Source organism: Stigmatopora argus, chromosome 21 (assembly GCF_051989625.1).
Source record: "Stigmatopora argus isolate UIUO_Sarg chromosome 21, RoL_Sarg_1.0, whole genome shotgun sequence".
In the NCBI taxonomy this organism is placed as follows: Eukaryota; Metazoa; Chordata; class Actinopteri; order Syngnathiformes; family Syngnathidae; genus Stigmatopora; species Stigmatopora argus.
Window position 1 is genome coordinate 5,435,757 of NC_135407.1, and position 12,526 is coordinate 5,448,282.

Here is a 12,526-nt window from a genome sequence, read left to right on the forward strand (position 1 = left end):
CGTGACCAAAAGTGGTACGTTACAAAGGGGCGGGGCTCTTCCCGATCGACTACGTCCACCTTATCCTCATCTTCTCACTTTTTGCTATCAGATTCCAAGACGCAATCTCACTCCAACTATTCGTCTTAACTTCAACGGAAGACATTTATTCTCAGCACATTTTATTTGGGGGTTATTTTCTGTCAAGATAACGCTGATATGGCCAAAGGAGAAGGAGGAGAACAATACTCCAACGCTAGTTTATTGACGAAACCTGGCAACGCCGATGACATTTCTCTCTCCGGGAAGGTGGGTACATTTTTTAAATTTAGGTCGGAAAAATTGGACTCGGGTTTGAGTCGAGATGAAGCAGTTTAATGGGTGTAAAAGAGGAGTGAAAGGCTGAAGATCCACGCCGTCGTCGGATGATTCAACGGAGCACGCCGCCTAGTCAAATTGTCATTTTCAAAAAGGGAGTGTCTCATTCATTCAACACTTATTGGCCAACAAATATGAATTTGTGATCATGCAACAGCCTCCTTCTTAACTCACATGATCTAAAAAGATCATAATTTACCACAAAATCCGAGGATCAAACCGGCAAATGCTCATTGGTTACCAAATCTGCATTTTAAGGCAACCTTGTTCAAATTGTCCATATCATTCTAACAAAAAACAACAAAAACAGTAAAAAAAAAATGTATATATAATTGCAGTTTTACGATTTGCAGGATCTGTGAGTTTAAATGTGTCATTTCCCGAGTCATCAAGAGCTAAATTTGAGTCTTAAAATGTCACAGTTCTTTTTTTCCAGTCTTTTAATTTGTTGCATGTGTCCCGATTTGCTCTCATTTAAATGTAGCTTGTCAAATTTACAGTTGTAATTACCTTTTTTTCCAAAGCAGATTACTTTGGCTCTCTATCAACTGTGTTTTTTTGTATCAAATCCGATATATTCTAATTTAATCAGAATTTTAATGGTGTAAATGCTGCATTCAAGTACTGATTTTAAGCATAATTCATCATTATCTATACACATGTCTTCAAAATATTCTACCGTGCATTCCGGTAGTAAAATTAGCACACGACCAGTCCTAGGTAGTTTCCTTTTCTATACTACGTCTCTTTTTTTAACCTACTGCTGAAGGCGACGTGTCTTTTAGAGACTCGTGTTGAGCTCGTGTCATTTTTAATCTAATAATTTGATTGCATATGCATGGTAAATTTGAGCATGTAAATCTTATCTAAATAGCTGCCAGATATAAATATACTCTTATAGGAGTACCTAAGGACAGTGAACTTGATCTTGTTAGTTTCGAAATGTCTATTTTGTCACGTCAACAATACACAAGTGACTCATAAATAAATCAGTTTAAAAAGAAAGTGTCCGAAGGGAGGATTTGTTTACTTCTAATGTGGTCAAACAAGAGCCGCGAGGGTTAATGCTTCCTTTAAATTGCTGTGACTGGTCACTAATGAGCAGGGGCATCACACAACTGTTTTGATTGGTCAGCGAGGAGGGTGTGTGTGTGCTTGGCGTGGATCAGAAAGGCTTTTCATTCAAGTTGGCACACAGTCCAGACTGTTTGCCAAGGTGCCCTCATCATATGACAACGCGGTGTTTTCATCCACGGGGATTAAGACACAGAGATCATTGTTGTTGGATTCCCCAATTTAAAAACAAAAACAAAAAAACAGATACATTTTCCACGCAGTTGACGATCTATGCCTTTTAAAAATTCTGGTAATCCCAATCATTCGACATTCTGTGCATTATTTGAATCAGGTTAAAACAGGCCAGGCTGAAGCTTACATTTTTTGGGGGGTGGAGAAAGAAAGCCAGGGGGAAAATGAGTTCATTCTCGTTGCACGGGTGCGTCTGAGTTTATCTGCTTTTTTGCCAGATTCCTCAAACGACTGCAACTGGGCTGAAGTAAATCGTCTCTACAGGCTTAAAAAGCTCATCAACATGTGGGCTGATCGATTGAAACTTTTCAAGCCAATTCAACATTTTGTCTTTTTTTCCTCAGCATGAACAGAGGAACAGACTGTCCGTTTGCAACAAGCTCTGCTACGCCGTTGGTGGAGCGCCCTACCAGATCACGGGATGTGCCTTAGGCTTCTTTTTGCAGCTCTATCTTCTGGATGTGGCACAGGTTGGTTGGAGTTCGCACTTTGCACAACACCGGAACCTGTAGATTGGATAATGTGTGCAGTTCTATAAAAGTGTATCCTTCTACTAAAAGCCTGGTGCTATAAAATGAACTTGAGAAAAAAAGTTATCCCTTATGCCATCCCCTGCAAAATCAAAAGGCTCATACAGTGGACTTTAACAAGCGCGGTTGGCCTTAATGAGATTTGACACTAATCTTGCGGTCAAGGCCAACGTGGCATCTCGCGGACTGTAAAGTCAAAGGCTTCCCGGGGTTTCGTTTTGTGCGCCTACAAGATTGTTGTCCGACTCTATTGTGCGAGCCAGCGTGGTGCTATTGTAGTTTTTTTTTTTTTTTTTTAGATTAGATGAGAACTTTATTTCATCCCGTATTCGGGAAATAGCTTGTTTGCAGTAGCAAGACAGACACAAGACACACAAGACATTGTAGACCTAGTTAAAAAAACTGGAGCCACACATTTGTACAGTGAAGAGCCGTGTATTCTTTCTGCCAGGCTTATGTGGCGGCTCGAACTGCTGTTCCAAACTTGCAAAGCCACTCTTTTTAGACTTAGGATAAATTGCGGAGGACTAGAGACTAAGTATAGTTTAGCGGTTGTCACAGAGCACCCTAATCTAAAGCCAAAAACATTCATTTTCTCATCTTTTTGACATTGAGTTCTCTTTTGGCAGCTGGATCCCTTCTACGCCTCCATCATATTGTTCGTGGGCCGGGCGTGGGATGCCGTCACGGACCCCACGGTGGGCTTCCTGGTCTCGCGGACTCCTTGGACGCGCTTTGGCCGCATGATGCCATGGTAAGTGTCTTTTTCATCAGAGTTTTCTACGGAGCTTTACAATATTAAATTGTCCTCGGACCTGGCACGGAACAGATTGCCCATCATTTCTAAACAGTCGGCGACCGTTCTTTTAAAACAACTACGTATCATTTGCCGCTAAAGCTGCTATTCAGCTCATTAAGGCTGCCTGCAAAATGCCGAGGACATCATTGCGCTTAGCTGAAATGGTATACGACAGTTATGTAAGTTTGGAGTACAGTGTCAGGGGGGGTGAAGTAGAGTCGTTGGGTTGACTTAGTTCGGGACCGGTTCACCCTGATGATAGGGGAGATCTTGGCCCTGGAGGAACAAAAATGTCACTCAAGTTTTAATCTACACACAAAAAGTGCAGTCACTATAAAATCTGGTAAAATAGAGGAAGGTGGAAACTCACTGCTTATGCTCCACTGAATATATGAACATTGTTTCCCTTTTTGGGAGTTATCGGATTGCAATTCTGCTACTTGAACTTGTTCTGTGAGTTTATGCATCGCGATATGGGTCGTTTGAAATGTGCAAGGAGAACGGTCTGCTAAAGCAATTCGACTGGGAAGGACACCTGACCTGCTCTGCAAATATTTCCTTAGAATAAATGGCTAGTGAGCTCATCAGTTTGGGATAAAGTTTGTCTGTCAGTGATGCAATTTCCAGCCAGACGTTTTCTCAAGCAATGGAGTCATTTTTCCTTCCCATTTCCCATGATTGGACGCCAATGAATTGCAGGAACCACTTAGGCCACGTCAGTTGACAAATACGTGGAGAGAGGGAACGCCAGCCACTCCGTGTTTCTCGCGAGCGTGCAGAGGGGGGAGGGTAGACCGCCGTGCTCGGCTCCTGATTGGTCCAGCCCACAACACACCATGAATTTCAGCCAATGCGAGCTCAGGGGTCCAAGCCTCGGATGTTTTTTCTTTTTTTTTTCTCTCTCCCCGCCATCACAGGAGAAGGTTACTACAGTTCAAGTCAAGTGCCTTATCACTGCAGAATGTTGTAGCGTTGCCAAGTACCCAAAAAGTCTCATTGGTATGTTTTATGGGTTAACACCAGAGAGTGAATAATGAATATATGAAATATTTGCTTCTCCAAAAACTGATTTTTTTTTGTGTCATGAGATTTGTTTTGTGCTTCCACAATTAACTGGATAAAGAAACATCATCTAATAGTTGCTCAAAAGTCATGCGGTGACAGGGTCAGCTGTTTTGACCCGCTGCCCACTTTATCAAGAGTACAGTTAATCACATCATACCCCCTGTAGAGGGTACACTTAGTGCAGTGGAAACGCCCCTTGATGCTCGGAATTGCTCAATTTTCATCTTGACGTATTGTATTTTAAATCAAAAGAAGTGGTTAACATGCCAGACTTCAATTCAAAGGGTTCTTTATAATTGGATAGTAATGGAGCTTCCTTGTGCCGGTTCCTGTTAATCATCAAGGTGCGTCACATCACTTCAGGTACATCTTGTTGGTAGGTGTCATTGTCATTATTGCCGGTATAATTTTTAAAAAGCCGGTCCTTCACACGTGGGTGTTGAAAAACGTACCTGAGAAAATATATGGCTGATATAGTACAGTTTGATGAGGGATTTTTTTTGTGTTCAGTCTTGTATTTTGACAAAATACACCTGGTTTAAAGCACTATCAAATATTGAGCAGGTCAAAAAAAGGACTGCGCTAATGCCATTTTTCCATGTAGAAAAGGAATTTGGCGTCAAATCAAAATTAAAACACTGAATCCGAGTACACCCCCTTTTTTCCAGCAAGTCTGGTTGTGACATCACAACCAGAATCCCCGTTTTATGTCAGCGAAATGCCTCACACGATGACACATTTCCGGGTCACGTCAAGGATGTCCTGGTTTGTGGGAAAGTTATTACGAGGTGTGGTTTCTTTATGTATGGGAAATGCTGCTCGGCCTGCCTAAAGAATCTGACCCCTCCGGTTCTTGCTTAAGTTCTCAATTGTCCGCCTAAATCAAGTCCATGTGTAGGCACTGTATGCTACAGCTTAGAGCAAGGAGACATTTTCCGTAATTCATCTCTGCAATAAGCATTACTTAGTACTTGGCAATGCATGAATGAAAGATGGGCAATGAATGGTGTGTGTTATGCAAGGACCCCCTTGTCCTCATTAAGGCCGGCTTGCTTGTTTGTCGTGTAGCACGTGTGTCACGCATGGGGAGGATCACGTTTTCATTCGGTTTTTCTTTCTTCCTCTGTGCAGGATCTTGTGCTCAACCCCGCTGGCTGTGGCCTCCTACATCCTAATTTGGTACGTGCCCCCCTTTGAGGACAGCAAAGTCATCTGGTACCTTTTTTTCTACTGTCTCTTCCAGAGCCTGCAAACTGTGAGTTTGAGTTCACACAGTGTTCCTATGAAAATTATGTTGGGCATACAATTAAATGAAATTCAACTAGAGATCAAGGTTACAAAAATGTTAAAGTACTTTTACATGTTAAATGTCATAAATGTCCTGTATTTCAATTGAAAAAAATATGTTAGGTGATCACATCCTGCTGCATATTTGTGTTTTTTTACGTTTTTTGCCCAAAGCGATCTAATGCCCGTATTTAAAAACCAGTAAAAATAATGTGACCATCCAAAAACACATATTTTTTATGTTGAAGCAAGTCCTTCTCAAGAAATTTTACGGTAGTATGATTAGATTTTAAAGAGACTTATTCCCAATCATTGGACAGTTTTGTTTAATGCTTTAATTCACAGCAATCCATAATTGTGATTATTTAAAAAAAATATTTAATTTTTTCTCCAGAAAACATGCGACTAGTGCATCTCATTTGGCCTGAGAACAAAATCCGATACATATCAGATCGAGACTTCACTACTATTTTAACTTGAAAATAATGTGTCTTTATGAGACAAAAATAGACAAAGCTTGAATAAATTGAATTGAATTCTTCTATTGTCATTATACAAGTATAATGAGATTTAACCACAGTGCACAAATAACAACAGACAGACAAATAAATAAGAAATGAATAAATAAGTAAAAATGATTTTAAAATGATTTTGCTGTCTATTTCAGTGTTTCCATGTGCCATATTCCGCCCTCACCATGTTCATCAGCTCCGAGCAGAAAGAAAGGGACTCGGCTACGGCTTACAGTGAGCACCTTTTGCTTTATTAATACATTTCCCAAGGATAGAATCAAACATCTTTGTCCGCCTCTCGATCAGGGATGACGGTGGAGGTCCTGGGCACCGTCATCGGAACGGCCGTCCAGGGTCAGATCGTGGGCATGGCCAACGCGCCGTGCGTCCCGGGCCCCGGTGAAATTCTGGCCGATTTGAGCAACTCCTCCACGGGTCTCAACGGGAGCGATCACGTCATTTCTCTGGAGCACACGGTACGTGACTTTAGAATTCAACTTGAAGAAAGACAAGTGGAAATGTTTGGGTTAAAGTGGTCCTTTTATTTCTTTGCAGAGAACCGCCTACTTGATCGCCTCTGGTGTCATCTGCTCAATCTACTGTCTCTGCGCCATTGTTTTGTTCTTTGGTGTCAGGGAACAAAAAGGTCAGATTTAGAGAATGAATATTATTCTTTTTTTCCCCCCCAAATCTTCTTTTGACATTTTTTTTACGTATCTACTTTATAGGCTTTACTTTATACAGTGGTACCTCGACATACGATCGTAATCCGTTCCGAGACTGAGATCGTATGTCGAGCTTTTCGTAACTCGAGCGAACGTTTCCCATTGAAATGAATTGAAAACAAATTAATTCGTTCCAACCCTCTGAAAAAAACACCAAAAACAGGATATTGGATTGGAAAAAATGTTTTATTTCTTCTAATTCGCCATTTATTGACAAAGGAATAAATAACGAGTGGTTTAATAGTAATAAAATGTGTTTAATAGATGTAAAATTAGACGCATTTCGCGGAGGGGAGAGACAACGACACACACGGAGGTGGAGGGGGGGGCTGTTCGGGGGCACTTTATCCACGGCACTCGTAAACGAACAAACAAATTTAAATTAACTTGGATAAATATATACAGACACACTCAAACATACATTTAATGTACCTTTACACAAAACTGAATTCTAGTTTTGTCTTAAACTTTTGTTACCTTCGTTTTCCGGGTTAGCGGTGTGCCACGCCTCCACCCTCACGTTCGCTATCGATGGCCTGTTTGTTGTTGTATTTCCTTCAAAATATTCCGAAAATGATGCACACAAATGTCCTCACAATAGGATAACGCACGACCACTTGCCAACGAGAAATAGTCTTTAAACAACGATCGCAGGAGCTCCTTTCCTTAGAAAGAATAACAGGAAATGCAATAGCTAAGCTTCCCACGTATTGATCGTGGGTAATGACGTTTTATTCTGAGAAAGGGTGCCATTGGTTATTGGTGTTGTGTGCACGAGTATACTTCATTACCCAGAAAGCCCTCTTTTTGCCCGCGCATGCGCGTTGTGCGCTTCCTGGTCGAAACTCGTCTGAATAAATCGTTCAGTCCTCGTAGATATAGTAGTTATACACGAAAGAGATGCGGCAAAAAAAGACAGTGCGCTACAATGATAAACAGCCTCTCATGTCATGGTCACCTGGCTTGGTCGCATCTCGAAATTTTAATTGTATCGCGAGCGAATTATTCGATCGAAATTTTCGTCGTAACACGAGCATCTTGTATGACGAGCATGTATCACGAGGTACCACTGTACTACATTAGAAGTGTCATGACCACTGATCAGACTTATGTTTTTTTTCCTCTTCAGAGTCTGGCCGTCCCAAGTCGAAGCCCTTGTCATTCTTCCAGGGCATCAAACTGGTGATGGGATACGGGCCATACGCAAAACTGGTCATGGTCTTCCTCTTCACCTCATTAGCGTTTATGGTAGGCATCCACAAAAATTGAACAAACCAAATGTAAACGTCCTTCCTCTATACGTAGGGCTTTGTTTTTGTTACCGTGCGCGAATGGGGAACATCAATGTCGCATTTTTAACAACAACTTCTCTTCAGTCTATTTTTACTGATTTTTTAAAAATGTATTTTTATCTGGCAGCTCCTGGAAGGCAACTTTGCTCTGTTCTGCAGCTACACTCTGGGCTTCCGAAACGACTTCCAGAATATTCTTTTGGTGATCATGGTGAGTTCACACACACACGCACGCACACATTACATAGCAGCAGGTGTCATTGCAGGTAGGTCGTTACCATAACGATCTTCCTCCGACTGGTCTCCAAAGGTCTCGCACATAAATTGCGTGCAGTCACAAAGCTGCTCTGTCTCCATAAGAGCACCACTGTGTTCTCACTGTCCATTAGCATATTGTGTGAACCGGGCCGGAATGCCATCTTATTCCCACAGACAGACAATTGGCCTCCGCGGCCTTCGGTTCACGCTCCCAAAAAAAACGGATTTAACACGCACGAAACGTAGACTCGGCCAAAAGGAAGGGAGAAGTACAGGTTTTAGCAGATTATGATTTGATCCTCTACTTCATGGCGAGGATTACGGAGCCGACGAGGAATTTATTCGGCGAGATGACTTTATTCGCTAATCTCGCGCTGATCAAAACTGCCGATGTTACGTCGACGTCAACCCGCCGATATGAAGAGTAAATCCAGTGCTGATTCCAAAGGAAATTGAAAAAGCAGGGGGTAAAAAGGAGGCTGTTTTTCCAAGGCTTTCGTGCTTGTTACACGACGGGGTCGCTCGGCTTCAAACGAGGCGGCCCCCAGTGGAATTCACGCAATATCCTCGGGCTCACACAAGTGGAAGAACTTTGTCAGAGCATCCATTGTGGCGACATTACGTAACGTGAAACCGGCTCTCACCTTGTTGCTTCTACTGTATTGTTTTGAGTTCTTTTCATATGCGTTGATGGGGAAACGGGTTAGATAACCCATGTTGAAATCTGCCCCTTCTCTCACAGCTCTCAGCCACGCTCACGATCCCCTTCTGGCAGTGGTTCCTTACCAAATTTGGGAAGAAAACGGCAGTCTACGTCGGCACTTTGGTAAGCTTATAAACGGAAATAACAGAGTTGTCAAGTGCATAAAACGGACCAGTGAATTAATGGTTTTTTTCCTCCTTTCAGTCCGTAGTCCCCTTCATGATCCTGGTCGTGTGCGTGAAGAGCAATCTCATCGTCACCTACTTTGTCTCATTCGCTGCCGGCGTGGGCGTCGCTGCCGCCTTCCTGCTGCCTTGGTAAGATCCCCCGCCCGGGCATCAGCCGTCAACATACCCCACGTCTGACTCCATGTCTTGTCCTTTAGGTCAATGCTACCTGATGTCGTGGACGACTTCCAAGTACAAAATCCCGAAGCCACCGGCCACGAGGCGCTCTTCTACTCCTTTTACGTCTTCTTCACCAAGTTTGCCTCCGGCGTCTCACTTGGCATCTCCACTCTTAGTTTAGAGTAAGCAATTCAACCTGTTTACACCCATTTGATCCCCCTTAAATTCTCTATACAAAGCTACTATTCCTCTTTAAATATTTTTTCTTCTCCTTTTCTGGTCGCCTAAATCCCCCCCACCCCCACCATCCTAAAAGTTAATCCAAATCTAACCAGCAGGATTTTTTTTAACCCTAATTGGATTCCAGTAGAGTAGTGTCATGCTTCTATCACAAGACCACATCTTAACGTTTTTTCCTTCTTTTTTTTGCCGTATAGTTTTGCGGGCTACATCTCTCGAGGTTGCTCCCAACCGGCCGAAGTGGACATCACGCTCAAAGTTTTAGTCTCCGCCGCCCCCATCCTCCTCATCATCATCGGTCTTTGCATACTTCATACGTACCCCATCGACGAGGAGAGGAGGCAAGGCAACCGGAAATGGCTACAGGAGCAAAGGTCAAAAATAACAAGTGTTGGACACACACACACAAGTCAAATTTAATCGGTGACATCATCAATTTACACAAACGCTTTTCTCATCACAGGGAAGAAGCAGATTCCGAAACGGACTCCACCGAAATGGCCAACATGATCTAGCGTGTTTTTTTTGCCCGCCGGCCAATCAAGACGAGTGCCTGGCATTTTGCACTGGGCGGGACCAAGCGATTTTTGGCCCGTTTTTATCTGACAGACACCGACTTGTCCAGGCAACGCCGTGGCTGCTGCTGCTATTTTCCCTTCAAGACGCCCACGCAAGCTGACATTTACACGCCTGTCTCCTTGGGCAGGCTTCTTTTTGTACTGCCAAAATTGAATCTTTTGTGGCCCTGCTCCTTGATTGAGAGTGCACAAAATAGCCTGTTTGCATCTTTTTTTTTTAAATGTTTTAATTCCAGTGACTTTGAGCAATACGCTAGCAACCTGAAACTTGAACGGACAGCGTCTGTGCCTTAGCTCAGTACAGTAGCACAAAAAAAACGACCAACTGGTACTTCATTTCAAGGATTATATCCTTAAATCACAGGACGGTATTTACTTTATTTGTCCTGATAGCCTGATTGTTCTCAGCTCAATCCATAGGCAAACTGTTAACACCTTTTTAAGGGCTTGTTATTGTTCCGTGCCAGAAAAGAAACCACTACAATACATCTGCTACTGTTTACAGAACATCTCCTGAGGAATAGGCCAAGCATTTTTCACCCTTAGACTGAACGCTGAGCTAAAAAGGCATTTGACAGCGAGTACTCAAATGTGATTATTTAAGTATTTATTAGTTTTTTGATTTTACACTTTGGACAGCAGATGCGTCTTTGCAGTATTTAAACCCATTTAAGGGTGCAATCGATATAAAATGAAATCTATATTTTCCCAGCTGGTTAATGCGTCGCTTTTGCTTCAGTCTGTAGCAGTATAGAAAGGATGCATGTATTTGTGGAAAAAAAGGATGGAAATGTGAGTTTTACGTGTGGATTTGCAGATGTTTTGCAGTATATACTGCAGTTTTGTGATCTTTTGTCATATCCATTAATATGAAATACTGTACATGTTTATACATCTAAAACAGGATGCCAACCACAGGGGGATCGAAGTGAAGTTTTTGAATTTGCGTCCATTAAAAAGAAAAAAAAAAAAGAGGTATTTGACGTTAGGATCCTTGGAATAATTTCTTGGGGATTCTGTGAATTTGTGCCATTTTGTCCCAGTGAAGTGTAACCATTGTATATGACGTAAATGTATGTTATGGGGGTGCCAAAAGTGTGAACTTTTTTCTCTTAAACTGACACACACGCCTTGTGTACATATGTAAATAGTGTATGTAAACTTGTAAATATGTTTCATATGTGGTTGGAAGTGACTAGGTGTATCCTCTACTGTAGATTATTTAAAAAGAAAAAAAATGAGAACAATAAAAAAAAAAGTCATGGAAAGTTAAACAGTCTGTTTTACTTGATTTTGAAGTTGTTCAAAACAAGCATAAAGAAGCAAACTAAAATGTCATCCACCCATTTTCTAAAAATGTTATGCCCACAAGCCTATTGGTGCTGGTTCTTTGTTCATTGTGGAAAAAATGTTCACAGTTTAGTCTTAAACATCGGGTACATTTTAAGAATATATTGGAATGTGCGCATCTAGTTTCTATTGTGTTTTTTTGGATTCGGTCAACTGTGGTCATCAAGCGGTCTCTGTTTAAGCCCTTGCAAAGAAATCCAGCATTCTGCTGCTTTATGGAGCAACTCATTGCTGACATCTGGTGTATGATTACTGCTATAATGCTTAATCCAGACACAATTTAAATTGCAAATAGGCCTGTTTCATTGGTAAAAAGTGAAAAAAAAAGACAATTTGCATCTTATAAATAACTATGTTGACAAGAAACCTGAACTACACAATTGCTTTTCCCCAATATTTATTTAATAATTAAAAATATATCAATTTGCAATGTTTTTTTTCATGACTTTGTTGGTATATTTGTGCATCAAAAGTACATATAGATGACATTTTTAAATGGAGTTTTTAAAATCGTAGTTGTGTACTCCCACCAACAGGTGGCGATACTAGCGCTACTATTTAAACAGTCAAAAAAAGTGCAAGGGGGAAAAAAGAAGTGACGTTTTTCTTTGCGGAAATAAAGTAGCTTAAGATTTGCACTTAATAACCATTAGCATTCTTGCTGAAGTTAAATAGCGCATCAGTAGGACTAGGAGACTTGACTTTATTCACGCCGTGAAGAGTCCTCGCTACGCTGACATGGCAGCAGCTGCCGCAAACCCACCAGGCTTTCCCACTAAGACCCGAGTCGCCATTCTAGCCGAGTTGGACAAGGAGAAACGCCGGCTGCTCCAAACGCAATCCCTGGGCGAACCTGGAGCCACCACGCCTCTGTCCTCCAGAGGCGGCGCGACGAAGGAGGCGAGGGACAGCGCGGAGCAGCTGCACATCGCCGCCCAGCAGAAGGCCGCTCTGCAGCACGCCCACGGACACTCGTCGGGCTTCTTCATCACCCAGGATTCGTCATTCGGGAACCTCATCCTCCCGGTGCTTCCACGTCTTGAGCCCGACTCATAACAACAGCCCACAGACTTTTATACCTATTCCATTTTATTTGTATGCTGTACACGAAGTCAGAACGACTTCACTCTGTCTGTTTGAATTAAATCTGTCAAAATGTCTTGATTGTTATTCAT

The 12,526-nt window shown here is 42.1% G+C and overlaps 2 protein-coding genes across 2 annotated transcripts; both read left to right on the forward strand.

Annotated features, from left to right (window-relative positions):
- The first annotated feature begins 45 nt into the window (after positions 1-45).
- Positions 46-11,275, forward strand: mfsd2ab (MFSD2 lysolipid transporter A, lysophospholipid b). Its single transcript, XM_077590886.1, has 14 exons — positions 46-288; positions 2,010-2,135; positions 2,825-2,949; positions 5,191-5,314; positions 6,014-6,092; positions 6,165-6,334; positions 6,414-6,504; positions 7,713-7,831; positions 8,003-8,086; positions 8,876-8,959; positions 9,041-9,153; positions 9,222-9,365; positions 9,621-9,797; positions 9,887-11,275. The coding sequence occupies exons 1-14, from the start codon at positions 199-201 to the stop codon at positions 9,936-9,938; spliced, it is 1,578 nt and encodes a 525-aa protein (XP_077447012.1). The 5' UTR covers positions 46-198; the 3' UTR covers positions 9,939-11,275.
- Positions 11,276-11,925: 650 nt separating this feature from the next.
- On the forward strand, positions 11,926-12,510 carry LOC144067468 (SOSS complex subunit C-like). Its single transcript, XM_077591272.1, has one exon. It carries the CDS (start codon positions 12,090-12,092, stop codon positions 12,405-12,407), a length of 318 nt encoding a protein of 105 aa, XP_077447398.1. The 5' UTR covers positions 11,926-12,089; the 3' UTR covers positions 12,408-12,510.
- The last annotated feature ends 16 nt before the right edge of the window (positions 12,511-12,526 follow it).